The sequence below is a fragment of the Solanum dulcamara genome, chromosome 4 (genome assembly GCF_947179165.1).
Source record: "Solanum dulcamara chromosome 4, daSolDulc1.2, whole genome shotgun sequence".
Classification (NCBI taxonomy): Eukaryota; Viridiplantae; Streptophyta; class Magnoliopsida; order Solanales; family Solanaceae; genus Solanum; species Solanum dulcamara.
In genome coordinates, this window is record NC_077240.1 from 4,552,875 (window position 1) to 4,572,093 (window position 19,219).

Sequence of the window (19,219 nt, forward strand, 5' to 3'; positions counted from 1 at the left end):
CAAAGAGAAATCAACAACTCTTTAAGATCTTATGAGCTTTGAGATTTACGCTACGCATGGAAATGTACAAGTTATTGCAGCTAAGTGAAAATTACTGTCTCTCTGAAAAAGAAAGATTAATTACTTGGTGTGTTTACCAATTTATATTTTGAACTTTCTTAGTGAAAAATTATTTTTATGTATATATAGTAGATGTTGAACCTCCTTCAATCTCTTTGTGTGTTTTTTTATTCATATTTTGAACTTCCTTAATGAAAATTATTGTTTCGCTATTGATCTGAAGAAACATATTTGTTAACATTCTATTTAGGATCTGTTTTTTTAAAAAAGGAAAAAGATTGCGTAATTGTTCTTTCAAAGGTTAAACTTGGTGCTTATTGGGCCAAGAGACCCAAAATTATTCGATTGCAGTCCCATGAGGAATCAAGCCCAACACGGGCTAAGTCCATAACCCACATATGAAGGGATCGATCACTTATGAGAATTGGGCTTCTAACATTTCATTTACATGTTCCAATCTACACCAGAGGAGAACAAAACTATTTGCTCGAATAATAAAAGATGACAACGATCTAAGATATGAAAACCGTTATTAAAACCCCCCCAAAAGGGCAATTTGCCTCGTACATGGGAAAATGAAATGTATTATATATATATAAAATAAAGGGATGATTACAATAGATGGACATTCGTTGTATATTTATATGTATTCGATGTATATTAATATACTCAATATATACTTTATATATAGAATGTATCATAATATATATTCAGTGTATAGTTCATTTATAAATAATCTATATTATATAATTAGTGTATATTTTCTATAACTTTTGACAGGCTATATTATATAGTCAATATATATTACATATAATTTTTGACTATTTTTATATAAATAGAATATGAATATATTTATTATAAACTAATTAATTTATTATATATATTTGAAATTATCCTCACAATAAACTTACCTTTGTCATTCATCTTCTTTTTTTTTCTGGAGCGAGTAATTCAGAGCTACATTTGAATGCCTAGACTCTATTAAGTCTAAATTCACAGTAAAATTTCTTATATGAAACTAGCACACCATAAAGTCATAATAATTGAAGAGCCACCTAATGTTAGAATACCTATACAATAAAAGCTCTGTTTTGTTGGCCCATAAGAGGCTTCATTTCATCCTACAAACTTCTTGTCAAACTATATCCTTCATTTTCTTCTAGAGACTTCAGAGAAAGATGACTAGTCTTATGACATATGCTAATATCATTTTAAAGAAAAACCAATCAAAAAAGGCCACCAAGAGTGCATTCCTAAAAGCTGTTAGAACTAAGAAACTGAATGCCTTCCTTTTCTTGAAGGTGTAGACTTAGCTTCTTCCAAGTTATTAGTAGATCCAAGACTCTCGGACGAATCTGAGCCACTATTCTCCCCTTGTCCACCTTTGTTAGACCATATTTTCGAAAAGAGCCTCTTTGATATGAGCAACCCTTTCATTTTACTCATGGCAGCCCTGTCAGCATGGCTCTTGGCATCACCAACATTAACTTTGTCATTCGTTCCTCCATTCCCCATTCTTAAGGCTGCAAGCTCTCCTCTCAAAGCCCTGAGTTCTTCTGCAGACGCTGCAGCATCCCAATCTTCTTCTGTATTAGTTGTTGCAGATCTTGAACTTCCATATGAAGCACTGTTAAGGTCCCTAATTGCTTTGGGCAGATCCGGAGTACTGCTACCAGATGAAGCATTAGCCCTGACTTGCTCAAAAAAGAGCACTTGTACAACAACACGAAGGGGAAGCCTCTCATTTTGCACGGCATGCATACAAGCATCTACGGAGAGCTTCTTGCAGTCCATCAGCTTACAAATTCTCTTCCTCTCACTCTTGCTGATTCCAGGGTGCTCCTACACAAAGACACAGTTCAATAAGTACATACAAATTATTCATTAACACGAGCTTAAACACTTTAACCCCAGGACAATCTGTTTATGTGCACTGCCCTTTAACTTATTGCAGTGTTGATAGTTATGGTTCTTTCCATAAGAAAACGACTAAACTAACCATCAAAAAGCACTAACACTGCATTTGTTCCTCCAAGAATCTGAGAAAGAATGTAAATTCATCAAATTCAAGCATACCTAACCTATATCTTCCACAAGAAGAATTCAGATTTTATGGAGAAAAGCTTCATCACTCATTTCTCCAGAGCAGAAAAAATACTTGGGTTTTTGTTACACTAATAAAATGTAAATTGCTACATGACTAAAGAAAAATCAAACAATACCAAGTTTTCTCCAAAAACTTAACAAATCTCCCATGATAAAAAAAACATAAAAAATTCTAGAGAAGAAAACTTTTTTTTTGAAATTGGTAATGTAGAAAAGAAACATATTTTCTTTTCCCAATGTAATTCAGTAAACATGTCTCTGTTGAAATTCTAATCAAGGATAGAGGGGAAGATATCTGCTAGTTATTTGTATAATGAGACTGTATGCAGAAGTCGAGAGAAGCTCACCTTAAGGTACATATCAATTGCGCGATAAATTCCGTCATGACCGGGTCGAGGGAAATTGGACACCATCTCTGCCAGACCAACAAATGTTGACAAAGGGAGATTAGGATCTTTTGCAATTTCAGTCAGATATCCATCTACTAGCTTTGCCACCATCAGTTTTGAAGCTTCTGATAAAATCCCTGGCTTACGGAGCTCCTGAATTTCATCTCCATCTTCCAGCTGAGGTTCGGAATCCTTATCTCTCATCATAAACGCTTCTAGTATTTTCTGGACGATATGCGCATCATACATGGTTCCTTCCCCATCTGCCGCTCTAATCAAAAGATCATTCACAGAAGCTTCCTCCAATTGCTGTCCTATTCTTTTTACTAGTTCTGCCTTCACCATTTCTCCAGAGTCGAGTGAAATAGATGCTTTTAGCAATTTTAACAAGAAACTACAAGAGACGCTACCTTTCTCAGAGGGCAATAGCCATACCACCGAGTCCAATATTGGACGACATTTGGCGACATCATTGAATTGGAAGATGCCTTTATTAAAGCCTGGGAACCTTCTATATGCATAAGCTTTGGCAGCTTCTCCAATAACTTCAGAAGAAACAACCCCTTTGTTTTTTATGGTGATAACCACTCGCTTATACAGATCTACTTCAAGCTCACATAAGTCCTCAACCCACCAATCTTTTGGCACTGTGCGGCTTCTAATCCCATTCAAGTTAGGATCATTTCCATTCTCCTCTGGTAGCTTTTTACGATTATAGGTATAGGACCAATCCACCCTCAAAACGTCAACCGAAGCCTTGGATGCTACAGCATCAATGCAGTGGCTGGTCAACTTCAGTTCCTCGCACAAGCATGACTGAGACTTAGTAGTCTGAAGAACTATTATTGAATCTTTCCAACTCCGGAAAATGCTCGAGTTCAGGAAAACATCAATCTTGTAAATAAGGTTTCCTTTCTCAATACTTTCATGCATACCAAGATACTCAGCAGCACATCTTGCAGAAATGACATTATAAGCATTCAGTGTAACAGTCATGCCGTAACAAAACTTGGCACATATTTCGAAAGCACTAGGTCCTCCAGGAATGTCATGAATGTCAGCTTCGTCACAATTCCCTTCACTTGCATTAGAAACCAGCTTTTGCAAAGTGGCACTCTTGGACAGGAGAGGGAACTGCAGAGCATTTCAGCAAAGAATGAGTAATCGGAGTATAAATATGGTCAATTCAATAAGTCAAGTATGTAAATAAGATATTTCTGTTGATTAAGATACTTCAAATATTAAAAGCACTTCACACAATTGTTTCAAAAAGTTTAACATCATAAAAGTACTCATACAGCAAAGCACCACTTATTGGAATGCTGAACAACAGCTACTGCTACTGTGATACCTATCAGTCCAAGTCAATCATAAGTACCACAGCTTTGAGTGAAGGTGACCTTTAAACTTGAGGCCCATGCACACACATGGAATTTTTTTTTTGTTATTTTTTTTTGTGTGTGATATGTAATGTGCAAATCCATGGATTATAACTTTATGTATTAGCACAAACAGCATAGGACAAATCAAAAAGACCTATTCAGCTATTATGCTGCAGTCTATTTGACCCACCAATGAACGCAAGCAACCCATGCTAATGTAGAAAATATATTTATCTTAATAGATAAGTGGAAATAGTAAACAGAACCACAACTTAATTTGGACCTACTGCTGCCCTCCCTCCTACAGGAGAAAAGGATCCATGTTACTCCTTCAGGAAGGGACTGTACAGCCATTCCACGTAGTAACATACACCGAAAAAGAAAAGCAAAACAACACAAATGCATGCTTAAATTATTATTTGTTCTCAAGTCCAGCTGACCGAATTTCTAAATAAAGCTTGAAAAGAGGAGAGCTCAGTGTACTTGTTAGACCATTGTACCTTGTGCAGATAAAACTTCACATCTCCAACATTAACTGTGATGTCCGAGGCCAACTCTGAAGCAACATATCTGCATCAAGAATTTGTTAGTGGAATTGACAAGAGTCTAAGAAGATACCAATAAAAAGGTATAAAAGTCATGGTAATATTTTTAAAATCAACAACTATGCCTCAATTTGTAATATGTTGAATCGGCTATACGAATCCACGATATTTCTCCATTTAAACTCATCTCATGCTATAATCATACATAGATAAAAGTAAGAGATAAGGTAAATATATATAAATAATAGTAAAAAAAATAGATCTGTATATTATTAATGTCGTATATGATAAGGCCAAAATGCTCCTAGAAAAGCATTGGACCTAAATTAAAGCTACTAACATGATTAAAACATTCTCTTAACTAGTTAATATCCCCCTACATAGATCTTTTACTTCCATTTTGCATATCTATAGCTAAATCTGTACGGATTCCAAGAAATTGTAGGTCTTTTGAGACAAATTCCTTCCATATGATTTTTTTAGCATCTTTACTCACCATGGTATAGTACATGGTGGGTGAGATTGGTATACACTAAATCATTTGAAGAGAGAAATTGGAACAGAATAAACTTCACGCTGCTATCGTGGTTGCTAAAAGTTGAATTACAATGATTCAAAAAGAATGAAGTCAACTTCATTCTAGCCTTTCTTTTCCATGTGTAATTATAACTCAGCAAAATGAAATGACACCAACTTCTCTTTGAAAACCTGACTACAAGGATGTGATATTATTTAAGTAGATAGGTATATATTTCCTCTCTTAGTGTTTCAAATCCATCAGCCAAAGACAAAATGAAGTTTCATCAATCATGTATGGGTCATCAGACAGAAACTGGTGAAGTTTTTGGCATTATCATTGTTAGCTACCCAAAACCAGAAAAAAAAAATATGAAAAGGAGCAATATATATGGGTCCCTATGTTTGCGCTTATATTACCACACTGATGGTATGGACCATTTATACCGACAGTTAGAACTTGTGCTATGAAATCTGGCGTGGTTTACTATAAGATCAAACCTAAAAAATCAGTAGTACAAACTTTTCATGCACTAGTATTTCATAAATGACAGCATTTGAAACTTCCAATCCACCATTCCTGAAATCCAACTTGCTGATTCTCTATTTGGAAAGAAAGGTATAATGCTTTTGAAATCAATAGCTAAGACTAGAGAATAATATGAATCAAGCCTCAGTCGCTTAACTGAGTAAGCTCCACATAAGCCAAAGAGAAATGGACCATCAAAATATAGCAGGCAATGTTGGAACTGGAAACTTCAAATGGCTGGATACCTTTATTTTGATTATCTATTTTTCTGTTAGGTGAAGGACTCACAACAATAAAAAATGGAGCCAATCTTTAGAAACGCTTTTCTGTTCCCTAATACACATAGCTATGAAATTCCGGAAACTTTATCCAGAGTTTGGCATTCCTTCTCAGTTCTCCCCTAACAATACCAGAAATAGAGAATTGAATGGTAATCAAACCAAAGTCATAGGATAGATTTTGGGGAAAGACAAATTAGGATAAAGAGTATACTTGATACAATCCTTAAACCATTTTCTAAAGAACATCCTAGACCCACCCCCAACTCCCACCCACCCAAAAGTCAATACACTAATATAGGACAGAACACAAGTAAAAGATAGAGCTGGATGTTGACACTAAATAAAATGCCAATTTATTTAACACAACCAGATACATAAAAAGACAAACACTAAGTAATTTTCTTAAGATATGAATATCAGTTACAATTCTGCAAAAGAAAACAGGTATGGATGATTGTTACCTTCCTCAAAATAAAAAATAAAAACAGGTATGGATGACAAACCATCGACAAATAAGAAGTCTTTTTCTTCTTTTAGAAAAAAAAAACTTAAAAAGAAGCTAGCAGAAGATCTGACCTGACATTGCTCCCATCTGTCTGAAAGGTATCAGGCTTGGATCCAAGTTTCATGAACTTCATCTTGGCAACTTAGAAAGATCTGATTTTTGTTGACACTTGAGAAAATAAACTTCCTTTTACTACTCAATAAATCACTGCAAAATCAAACAGTACCCTTTGTTCATAACCTGATATTCCCAATGCTCAAACATAACCTGAAACCAAGGACAAATGGCTCCAGAAATGGAAAAAATGAAAGAATCCAGGTGAGGGGACCAAGTTTCTGAATATAACCAATTTTCCTCAACTTCAAGGGAGAGGAAGGAAGACTAATGGGATCTCAAAGAGGGGTATTATAAGATATAAGATATAGCGCTTAGTATGACGGAATCTTGAAAGTAAACAAAGGCAAAGGCAGGATGAGCTATCTTAGAGTAAGATAAGAAGAAATGGTTTCTTTAATTTAAAGAAAAAGAGGATCACTTAAATGGGAAGAGAGCCATTAAGAGAAGAGATTGTTTCCTTGGTCGGCGGCAAAGCCCACGGACCACGGGGGCTCCTTCTCAGCCCAGGAGACATAAACAACAGACTCTCTTCACTAAATTATTCACAAAAACCAGTAACTGCACACCCCCACTACCATCCATCTGACTCCACCCCACCATCTTTCTTACTCTTTCTTTAATACTCCTACTACTTTATTTATTTCCTTCCCCTCTCTCTCTCTCTCTCTCTCTCTCTCACACACACACACACACACACTTTACTCTTTGCTAGTTTCTTCCACAAATTGGTTTCTTTTTTAATATAGAAAAACTAAAAGGGCTTGAGTTTCAGACCACACATATAAGAGAGAAACTAAAAATGGGGTCTTTTTTAAAAGATCCAAACTTCCAAACAGAAATCACATGTAAATCTAAAGAAATGTAAGATATTTTTTTATTGAAAGTTGAGAGATTTGAAGAACCTGCAACAGAAAACAGCATCTTGGTATCAGTTAGGGGCACCACCAAAACGGGAGACAGCAAGCATCTAATCTTTATAGTTTTTGCAAAGCCAAAAAGAACAAAAAATTAATGAGAAAGATCACAAGAATAAATAGAAGCATAGTTTATAATGCATTATTTCAAAGGACAAAATCAAACATCACCAACGAACAAAATCTGTAGAAACAAAAAGAATCATCACACAGAGAGAGCAGAAATCTAGCCAGTAAAAAAAAATTGAAATCAAAGAAAATTTACTTTGCATTTGAAAGATACAACCCTTTGTAACATGAAACCCCTATGTAGAAACACAAGAAATTTACTTCAACAGGAAGAAAAAGAATACCCACAAAAATATAATCTCAAATCTCTTTCAAGAACCAATTTTTTTTAGAATAAAAAGTTTTAAAAGGGATAAAAATAAAAACCCACATGCAAAAAAAATAACTAAAGCCACCAGAGTAATGTGAGAATCAAGAAACTGAGTTGTGTATCCTGTTTCCAGTAGAAAAAAAAAGTAGAAAGAAATGCAGAACAATATAGCCCAAAAAGCCAAGATTTGCTAGTATGTGCTTACCAGTTTTGCTAGAATCAGCACAACAACTTTATGGTATCAGAAATTTTCTATTTTACCAATTCTTATCAAAAGACAAACCATAAAAAAAGCAGAAGTCCACTCAAATTTAAGAGTATTTGCTTTTTTATGTTGTTTTAACCTTTTTCCTATTCTTGTTTCTTTTTTTCCTGTTTTTTCACTCTGGAAATTTCAGGGCAAAGTGGGAAACTATTCTTTATTTCAGTACTAAAGATTGGGAAGGTTGTAGTGATGAAGACACCCAATTTGCTATGTTATGCACGCCACACTGACACTCTACTTTCTTGCTCCCTCCCCTTCTCTGGTTTTCTCCTCTTTAAAGTGTGTGGACGCCTAAATTATTTTAGAATTATAATTTCTGAATAATTTATATTACTTGAAAAATGAGAAAAAATAATATCAACATTAAATTATAAGATGGGATATTTTGGATTGAATTTGGAATAAAAATTATATTGTATTACAATTAACGGTGGAATAAATTTATATCGTTAATCAAATAAGATATAAATCAAATTCTAAATTTAATCCTAGATTATGTCATCATATCGCGTTCTAAACGAGTTTGTCCTTTGGTAAGGATACGTTAGAAAAAAATAATGTATTCAGTAGTTTTGTGTGTTACTTTTTTAATGCACTTTTTCAACATACCTAAAACTTGTTATGTAGAACTAATAGTACATGAGAAATTATGGTATTAACAATGTAAGAGATTTTAATGAATGCATTAGCATGGTAGACACAAATGTTATTCGAAAAAAATAAAAATCACATAACTAATACAAGCATGACTAGAAACAATATTACTAAGGACAACATTATTAATACACTATATTCAACATTATTCTTATATTTCTTATTAAAGAGTCGTTTGGTAGAATGTATAAAAAAATTAATGCATGCATTAACTTTGTGTATTACTAGTATTTTGTTTGATTCATTTTTTAAAATATATAATTAATGCAAGTATTAGTTATATATTTTATTTGATATTAAAGTATGTATAATTGATGATACATGAAAAATCATGGTATAAATAATGCAAAGGATTTTAATTAGAGCGGTAAAATGGTTTGGCCCGTAAGGCCAGCCCAACTCAACTCGTGAATTAAGTGGGGTTGGGCTAAAATAATTTCAGCCTATTTATGAACGAGTCTTTTTAGTCCAGCCTCATTTGACCCGTCAGCCTCATGAGCTCAACCCGCGAGCCTCAGAGGCAGGCTCATAGGTCATGAATTTTAAAAAATAACTATGAATCTTTGACATCTTTCACTTTTGTGTTTATGCCTAATTTTTCGTTTCTCCTTTCTTATCTAGTTTATGAAAAAATGATCATGTAATGTATGTTGTTGTGATAAATTTTGTGATTGTTGTCTTTTAATGCATACATTAGCATAATTAGAGACACAATTATCACTCAAAACATTTTCCACATCATTTCCACCATATTCGTGAAGGATATTTTTACAAATAATTTATATATATATATATATATATATAAATTATCCAATGCTTGATATTTTTAATACACCAAATCAAATATTACTTAAAAAATATTTTTTACATATTTAATCAAAAATTAAAATTAATATTTTTAATACATTATATTTAATATTATTTTTATATACCCCACCAAACGCCCCTCGGTGTTTTCTTTCAAAGTCTATATCAAAAATGACCCCATTATAATTACTAGTAATTAACTAGGAACCACTCCTAACGACTTGTCAATCCAATCAATAATTCTTTACAAAAATCTTTTAACTTTTTCTTGTTTATAATCATTGTGCTTGTACTTTTATAAATTTTCCAGGATCATATCTCCCATCCCTCCACTGTACACACCAGATGAAATGAAACACTGATCAAGACTAGTCTTTGAAATCACTCACCAAATATTACTTTATTTTTGGTAGTATATTATGATAATAGTTTGCCTGCTATTTAGGAAATACCAATTAGTTAAAATTAGATTTTAGTAATGTAATAATTTGGGTCCAATATTTGTTGCAAGGTTTTTAATTGAGCTTCAAGCACTTTGACAATGCGTCACAATCTATACTTGGAAGTCGAAGGATTCACAATACATGTGAATTTTTTTTGTTTTGAGAAACAGTATATCGAAAAGGTCCTTGTAAACCACCTCATTCATTTTATATACCACTAAGATATTAATGTACACGACTACATGATAACTATTTTATGGAGTTAAATTTTAGTCATCATGTCGATATATTTTTATTATAAAGTCAATATCCGTTAAAAGTATTTTAATCTTATTAGAAACTTTTATTCCAATAAAAGATGTAGATAACTTTTAGTAATAAAGAAACCAACATAATTTATAATATTGAAAAGATATAAACTCAAATGAAAGGATAAAAGATATAAACTCAAATGAAAGGATATAGTGAAAATTATACTCCAGTAAACTCTACTTTAGCATGAATTTGAGGCTAAATGTTTATACTCCTTGATTAATACTACTAATTATCAGCAAATTCTTACCATATATATGCTAGCGTTTAACCTCAAGTTCTCAAAAGATTTTTGACAAGTAATTTTTTGGTGAAGTTTTACCATGCGTTTAACCTCAAATTTTTTAAAAAATATTTGACTGTTTCAAGAAATATTATTTTGTACTCGTAAGTTTTAAAAATTATTTAAAATATCCATAAATTTGTGTTATCATTTTATAATGAATATGCTCCGTTAAAAAAAAATCTTATAACATAATTGAAAACAATCAACGACAACAAAATAACAATATGGACAATAGCAATACATTAATCGAATTAAAAATAAATTTTTTTTTTCTCAATCTTGTCACTCAAACAATTCTTTTATAAATTTTTCCCACATTTTATGGACAGTCTATTCCGGACAATAAATGATAGACATTTTTATAAAATATAAAAGTTTGGATAATTTTTAAATTTTTAATACTTCTCAAGTTTTCAAATTCTAGAAAAAACTAAAATTTGGGAACTTGGATAGTTGCCAAATACATTTGTCAAATAATAACAAATTATATCATCAAATAAGAATTTCCAATTTTTTTTTAAGTTTTTCTTAAAAATTATTTTGAGCGAACGACACCTAAATATAGTGAAAAACTTAAAGTCATTATGTATTTACTGTACTGGTGTGAATCCTAATATGGTCAAATCAACTAATAGAAAATCTTACTCAGCATGTTTTCTAGAATAATAAGAGGCTAATTCCACTTATATATACCATAAATAAAAAAACACTTGCATGTTGACTATTATGTTATGGATATAAACGTAATCAAATATTCCAATGCTAAAAACGACCTTTGACCAATTGAACGCCCTACGTTTGAGGTGCCCCAAAAAATATCTTCCGTTTCAAAATACTTCTTCACATTTATTGACCTGATACACCTATTAAATTTTTTTTAATTAAATATATATTAATTTAGTGTGAAAAAAAAATTTCTCTTAATTTGTTTAAATATATAAATAATATGAAACATTATAATAGTCGAGTAAAATGAAACTGCAGAAGTGCTATACTATCTAACTTTAATGTACGTACATGCAATTTTGAGCTATAGAATTATTATTTAGAGGCAAATATTATTATTTCTGTTCCTCCAGGTTACAAGGCACCAAAATCTCTTGTTTTTCTTCATTACCCCAATTAATAGCACTTGACTAGGTCTTTGTATCTAATGACAAACACATGCTGCTGACTGTTCAACTATAATTACACATAGAAAAAGAAGTGACCCACACTTCAAGTAAGCACTTGTCTCCAAAGGCACCGTTGTGGGAACTTGAAGAATGGCAACCACCTCTGATAATATATTATTATTAGTGACCAAGTTAGAAATATTTTTACTAAATAAAATTTTAAAGAATAATAATAATATGTTGCTCGCCAGTGAACCCTCTTAATCGCTGAGTTAAAATTTTAACGCAATTTGTATTGAGGTATTTCACATATCGTATATATATACATTTACAACAATTTATCGATATATGTATAATATAAAGTTTTTAAAAAAGGAGTGAAAATTGATTGACTTCTCTTGAATAAGAGTACGGCATCACCCTTGGGTTAACCGTATGGTAAATTTTAAAATTTTAGATATACACATTAAAAAAATCATTTATAACATCAATTAAGATTATTATTTGATTAGATTATTATTTATTTCTCCACAATTTCTTTTACAAAAGGTAATGAACAATGAAAGGGTTTTTTAAAATCTGTTTAGATCAACTTGAAAATAATAAGGTAAAATTATGTCGGAAGACAAACATGAGATATGTATTTACTATACACAATAATAGTTTAAAAGAATTACGATTCATAGCTTAATTAGGGTTTTATAGCAAACATACCTCTCTTCTCTCCCTCCCTCCCTAGCTTCTCTCCCTCGCTTTGCACTCTCGCTCACCTCTCACCCTTCTCTTTTTCGCTCGCGTCTCTCCTCTCTCCTCTCTCTCTCGCCTCTTCCTTTCTCTCTGCAATACATATATAAATGGTAGCAGTCAATGGTACATATGGTAACACAAACACTCATGATAATACATTAATACAAGGGAAAAGGTCCCGATATATTCCTCAACTTTGTCATTTAGAGGTGATGTATCCCCCGTTATGAAAGTGACTCATATAATTGTATCTCTTTCACATGTCTCTCCTAAACCTCGCTCGCCTCTCTCTTTTCTCTCTCAATCTCGTTGCTTCTCTCCTCTTTCTAGGAACTAGTTTTTGATACAAATCAATTGTATTTGTGATAAAATTATCGCTCATATATACAAATCAATTGTGTCTCTCTCCTCTCTCTTTCAGATCTCGCTCGCCTCTCTCCTCCCTCTCCAATATCGCTTGTCTCTTTGCTTCTTCTAACATGTAACTAGGAATCGTAACTAAGCTAACGATAATTAATAAGTATGATCATGTTTCTACTCTTAATTAGTTGCTTTTTAAATTTCCTCGAATAATAATGAAGAGAAGTTAAAGTTAAACTTATAATACCGCCATATATTTTGGATGGTATTTGACCCCCAAGAAAGTCAACGATATACTTTTAGGAATTCAAAAAATATGTTTGATTAATCTAGAATATTCTTTATAGGGGAATAATATAACACTTGCTTGGAGGGGTCCCCTTGTGTTTTAGTTAACTCTGACCCATCACATGCTTAATTATCATCTTCCCAACTTGCATGGGATCCATGATTCCCCATAGTATGTATTTTTGTACTAATAATATGATTTAATTCATTATAACAGTTTAATTATTTACCAATTATTCTTGTTAATGAATTCATGTTACTATTAAATTGAGCTAATTACCTATAACTGCATTTTAAAATAATATGATTGTTGTATAACTACATTTATATTATTGCACACAAATTTAAATTCTTTCGACCAAAACACTCACACAACCTCCTGCCCACCCCCCACCCCACCCCACCATCGCGGTCCTCCAAATAGGAGCAAAGTTACATGATTCAAATAAAAAAAAAATTGAAAAATTATACTACAGTAATAGAGTAAAAATAATCTTCATTTTTGTACAATTTACAATTTATACATATATTATAAATTGTAAATTTTCTCGGCATAAAGGAAGCTTCTAGTATAACTGTAAATATAATTAGAAATTTACTTTACGTTACTAATTAAAATTTTAGAATTTTTGATTCCGCAACTATTATCATCAAAAAGGAAGCTGGGTGGGGTGGGACAATGGTGCGACACCAAGACAAGAAGGATTCTCTCTGCCTGAACTTTTTATAATATCTTCCTAAGGAGGATTTACTAATCATCTTCCTAAGATTCTAGATCGTTAATTATTGCAAATTAATTATATTAATTGATGATTTCACTTGTTAACAACCACTGCCTTTTAAGATTTCATCGTAATAACTAAATTAAATATGTGCAGAAAAAAGAGAGTACACTGTGACTTAATAGAGTAACTCAATTAGCACAATTCACATGCCCCACCCCAATGGCAGATTCTACGTAGATTTTTGGCTTCTTTTTTACAAAAACACTGACGTGTTTGCTTAATTAGCCATAATTTTAATTAAGATGGATTTGATTCTTCTATAATTATGATTAACACCATTTGGTTATACTCATGGCACGTTGCTAGCTAATTAATCTCTTAATTAATCACATGCATCCATTCATAATCAAGAGTATATTCATATATGACCATTTGTCAAACTCACAGGATGATCAATTTTATATATAGATCCTGGACCACTAATCTACAATTTTTCCCTTGATGTTTTTTCTATTGATTCTTTTACTTTCTATTAGTTGAAACGAATATATATATGCAAAAGTTGCATCCACAAAAAGGTAGTAGATTCCAATTGAGAACATTCGATTGTCCATATTCTCGTGCTATAGAATAAGTGGGGGTGATTTGAATCAAGATATTTTAAGTTTTCTTTATTACTTTTACTTATACAAATAAACATCTAGACAAATTAATTAAATTATAAAGTGTTGTCATGACTTAATAATCGTTATGTGTACCATTTATTATATCTCGACGAAGATTCTTTCGTATACATATCTTAAAAAAAAGGAAATTAGGTGATTAGATCATTTTCAGTATCGCCTTCATCACTCATCATCTTAGAAAAATGATTTGAAGACATTTTAGATCATTCAACATGAAAGAACTTCATAAGCACATAATATAAGTAGATATGACAGTTGTAGTTTGTTTTGGAGGTTAAGTGGTAAATAAGAATATCATCAAAGATTATGATGAAATGACTGATGTGTAATGCTCCATTCTTAACTAAGAATTTCTAGTTCAAACTTTAGAAATTAAGTTGACGTTGAAATTAAGTGATTCAACCCTTAGAAATTATGAAATTGACTTTGGAACTAAGTGATTTAAAGTGAAATTTTTCAGTACAAATCTGAATTCATTGAACCCAAAGTAAGTACGAATATTGAATGGGGAGCAAAAAGAAGGTAAAATAAGAATATCATTAAAGGTTACGTTATATATGTTGGAGTGATGATTATTTCTCCATCCTTATCCAGTAATTTTGAATTTAAACTATAAGAATGAAATCAACTTTTGATAGGAAGCGCGAGGTTCTTTAACTCCAAAGCAGTTATTGAATACTAAGCATGAAATAAATAAAAATAAAAATAAAAATGTGAATGGAGTATAAGATGGAGGTAGGAAATAAATACAAGAGAAGAAACAGACCGGCGTTGACAAGGAGGTTGATTTTAGAGATAATATAGGTCCAGCTTTAGCATTAAATATTGAGTGTAACTGCAGAAATATTATTTCAGAAAATCAGATCCATTAATTCCAAAGTCTAGAAGAATAGCCCAGCAGCCTCACAGTTCAAAATTGGAACCTACAACTCTTAATTAATTTTGAATTATACACAAGTTTGCACAATTTATCATGGTAGGTGGGGGGTCTCATTTTGAGTTCATTAATATCAATTAACAGAAGTATTTCTACATTGCTTATTAAGAAACAAATAAAAATTTCAAAATTTTGTCTAATAAATTGGACTTTCAAATAAGATCTTTAATCACTTGAAAGAACTTTATTGATCAGTGTTAGTAAACCGACGGATAGGATCGAATTTGTGTGTGGCAAAATGTGTTAAAACAAAAATGGATGTTAATTTATTTTGTCAAGCTTTTAACACGTTCGTATTTCTTTCAGTAATATACAATACAGTAAAATGAGCATGTAAATATTTTTACAATCAGATAGTTGCATGACAAAATCAGTGTGTAAAATTATGTTTCACCTGACTCATTTAGGTTTGGGCCGGTTAATGATCCATTTATTATTAGCTCAATTTATTTTGATCCGTTTAATTTAGTCCGTTTTAAAATTGATATTGACTTTTATCTAAATACTTTTTAAAAGATAATTTTTATTTGATATGTTATGTATAGTCATAATACAAAAAAAATAATGTTTATTAGGTACTCAAATAAATTACTCCTAAGAAAACAAACAAACAATAGGAAAGTAAGTAAGAATTAGACACATTGAGTTATGATCTGTTTTTTTAACCCGTATCAGCTCAAGTAATTTTTGAACGAGTCAATAATTCGTCCATTTATTCACTCATCTTATTTTAACATATCCAAATTCAACTCATCCGTTCATTTAACACCCCTAATTACAACCTTATCCTATATCATTAACATGTATTTTTTAAATGACTCATCTTTTTAATGTTTATCGAGTCGGTAAGTCTTGATATTTCAATAACAACGGAATTACATATATGAATTGGGTATTTAAATAGATTTGCAAATGCAAAAAGGGAAATGTTATAGAAAAAAAATAATCAAAGAACAATTTTTTTATGTGTACTCTTGCTAAATTAACGTCTCCTTGGTTTGGATTCAATCAAACGTACATCCTAATATTTTCAAAAAAAAGCAAAAATCATAGAGTGCACAATTGTGCAATTATTGAACTTGGTACCACAAAAATGATTAAACGATAAAAGTGAAGTAGCTATCTTTTGAGATAATAAAGTAGAAATAATGTTATCTTCCATTTGTAAAAGAGAGCCAATTAATTGTCTTGTACGATACTTAAGGTAGCTCTGCTATTAAATGTTGCTACCAATGGAACCGATAAGCATGAAGAGTATCAATTATGGGATCAGTTAGATTCAATATATTTAGTTTGATTATTAATTTAGAATTCTGTATCTATGATAACGTAACATTCTTGCAACAAAATGTCATTAGATTTTTTAAAAAAAGTTTCTACAAAAATTGAAACAATTTTCTATAATCGTGTTTTGAAAACAAATGTCAAATTATTAGTTCTTGGAATTTTAACATTTTTAGTTAGTCCGACATAAGAATTTTATGCTTAATCCTCCAATCATCATGGATCATCTTTCAGAACAAACAACTCACAAATAGATTCACAATAATAGACATCTCTCAACTACTATAATTGAAAAAATATTAACTGTCAGTGAATTTTCAAATTCTACAAGTGAAATTTGACGTTTCAAATTGTCATATAGTTTCACATATGATATTTGAAGCTTTATAAAACTGGCTTTAAAGATGGCTAATGAAGGTTATTTCTACATTCTATGCAGCATAGCTGTCCAGACCAGACTATGTTTCATGCTAATAGCCCAGAATTTAAACAGAATTACTGGATTGGGTTATTGGCCCATTTCTATTTTATTGGGTCAACTTTCACATCTGATCGAGGAGTGGGCCAAGCTTGCTTTTGGGCTTAATCAAGTACAACTCACGAGAAGCATTGCTTTACTTGAGCTCACAAATGGCAAGTACTGAGGTTCTTTTAAATACCCAATAATGGGAAGTAATGTTATATTGATTGTGAATTCTGGCCTGAAATCTTAACATTTTTTAAAAATAAAATTTGTATATTGAAAACTACGTAAAAAGTACTATAAGTCACAATATTTGACATTTCAAAGTAGTTAAAAGATAAATGAAAAAATTACGTTAAAATAATTGTTTGAATCTAGAAATTTGAAAAATGTTACATAAATAGGGACGGAGGAAAAAGTAAGGACGAAAAGAACAAATTGTTTAAAAGTTGGGGGTATTTCACCTACGTTTTTTTTAATTATTATTTAATATAGATGGGTGTTTTGTGTTTATTTTGTTAAAAAACTTTAAGTTAAACGAGAGCTTCTTTAAACTCGAACAATTATAAGTTAGATTGTTCACCTCCCATCTCACATATGTATTTGGAATTCAGGACCCATCGAAATATATATTTGTTGTCCAATGTATGTCTTGTTATTGTCCTGTTATACACATGCATTGGTTGATATTTTAATTATTTTTGTTTAATGTTTAAACTCACTTTTTGGGGGTTTTAAAAAGTAAAAAGAACAATCAAGCATACTCACTTACCCTTATTATACCTTTTGTTGCTCGTAGTGTTACTTTGGAGAATTCGACATGGATGCGACATTCAAAGTGAAGAACACACAACTTAGATTGTACCCCACAAATTGTAACTTTTCCCTATTTAATTGTTACATTAATATTTAGCATTTGTCAATCCTTCTGTTCATAGAAGGAGAAATATGGATGCAAATTGAACTTGGAAAAACAGGGTGACCAGCGTACATGCAATTTTCTAAACTAAAGCATTTAGAATGTGATCAATATATATATTTAAAATGAGATTAAAAAACGAGGCAGAGAAACTATTAGGATTTAAATCTATGAGATTTTAATTGTAAAATGAAAAACAAAAACAAAAAAACTAACATACTGAAAATGATTTTAAAAATAAGTTTTTTTCGCCTAAGACCGCAATTATCGTTTACGAACGGTCAGTGAAGGATAGATGCAAGAGTTGAGTCAAGTCATTGATTTGATTTTGACCATGCCGCTACATTAGCCATCATATATACTCGTGTGATAAAGAAAGGATGAATGGGTCACATATATAATTTTAGGAACTCGTTATTTTAATTGGTAGACTTTGTCAAATTTTAATTACTAAACTATAAAATTGGTCAAGTCAAACACACTTCCAATTTCAAAATCAAATTGAGGTTAGAGTATGTTTTGAATTTTTCATACTGATCTCCATAGTGCCTTAGCAGCCTCTCCATTTTCTGTATTTTTCCACGTTTTTCCTACATACAACAATTTATTTATTTAATATTTATCGCATTTTATTTTTCTACAGTCAAAACTAAGCTAACTTGGCTAACCTTTCAAGATATTAGTTCTCTTGCTTTGATCGATAGGAGAAAAAAACACTTTTTTGTAGTACTATTTTTGTGTTAGTCGCTGAATTTTAATTTAAACGTAACTAACAAAAGAACTAAATATCATTTAGCTTCGTTATTAAATTGTTCCTTGATAGGGGAAAAATTAATTTCAAATAATCATGGAGGAAATTGAAATCAATCAAAAATTAGTCAATTAGAGATGAATTTTTAATTAGTTAGAATCGTTTATATGAATCAAAAGTAGATGTAATCCCTCAATTTCCGTCTCACCCAAGCCAAAGCCAACTGTTATAGATAGGAAACTATTCATGAGCCCATCAAACAAGAACACTGTCTGAACCAGATTATAGTTATTAGTTAGAATTAATAAGAAGTCAGCATTGTGGTTTCAGTGTTTCACCAACTATTTTAATTTCTTGGTGATTTCTCGCACAGAGAAAAAAACTAGAAACTTTATTAATGGACAGAAAATGGAGTTGAAAAAAGTCCAACTACCAGACTAACACCAATTAACAA

At 31.4% G+C, this 19,219-nt stretch overlaps 1 protein-coding gene across 3 annotated transcripts; it reads right to left on the reverse strand.

Moving 5' to 3' along the window:
* Positions 1-956: 956 nt before the first annotated feature.
* Positions 957-8,258, reverse strand: LOC129885631 (BTB/POZ domain-containing protein NPY2). 3 transcript variants are annotated; one of them, XM_055959981.1, is made up of 6 exons: positions 7,929-8,258; positions 7,333-7,397; positions 6,385-6,520; positions 4,438-4,507; positions 2,514-3,689; positions 957-1,902 (listed from the first exon to the last, which is right to left on the reverse strand). In XM_055959981.1, exons 3-6 carry the CDS (start codon positions 6,444-6,446, stop codon positions 1,330-1,332), a joined length of 1,881 nt encoding a protein of 626 aa, XP_055815956.1. In that variant the 5' UTR covers positions 6,447-6,520; positions 7,333-7,397; positions 7,929-8,258; the 3' UTR covers positions 957-1,329. The 3 variants fall into 3 exon arrangements, with proteins under 3 accessions (XP_055815956.1, XP_055815955.1, XP_055815957.1); XM_055959980.1 differs by having other exon boundaries at positions 7,333-7,402; XM_055959982.1 differs by lacking the exon at positions 7,333-7,397 and having other exon boundaries at positions 6,385-7,332.
* Between the last annotated feature and the right edge of the window lie 10,961 nt (positions 8,259-19,219).

Bases quoted from the DNA above. Each gene is read 5' to 3' on its own strand.
- LOC129885631 (XM_055959982.1), bottom strand. From the start codon at position 6,446: ATGAAGTTCATGAAACTTGGATCCAAGCCTGATACCTTTCAGACAGAT. The intron at 4,508-6,384 runs GTCAGATCTTCT...TTCTTGATGCAG, and splicing joins ACAGATGGGAGCAATGTCAG to ATATGTTGCTTCAGAGTTGG. The intron at 3,690-4,437 runs GTACAATGGTCT...AATGCTCTGCAG, and splicing joins TGAAGTTTTATCTGCACAAG to TTCCCTCTCCTGTCCAAGAG.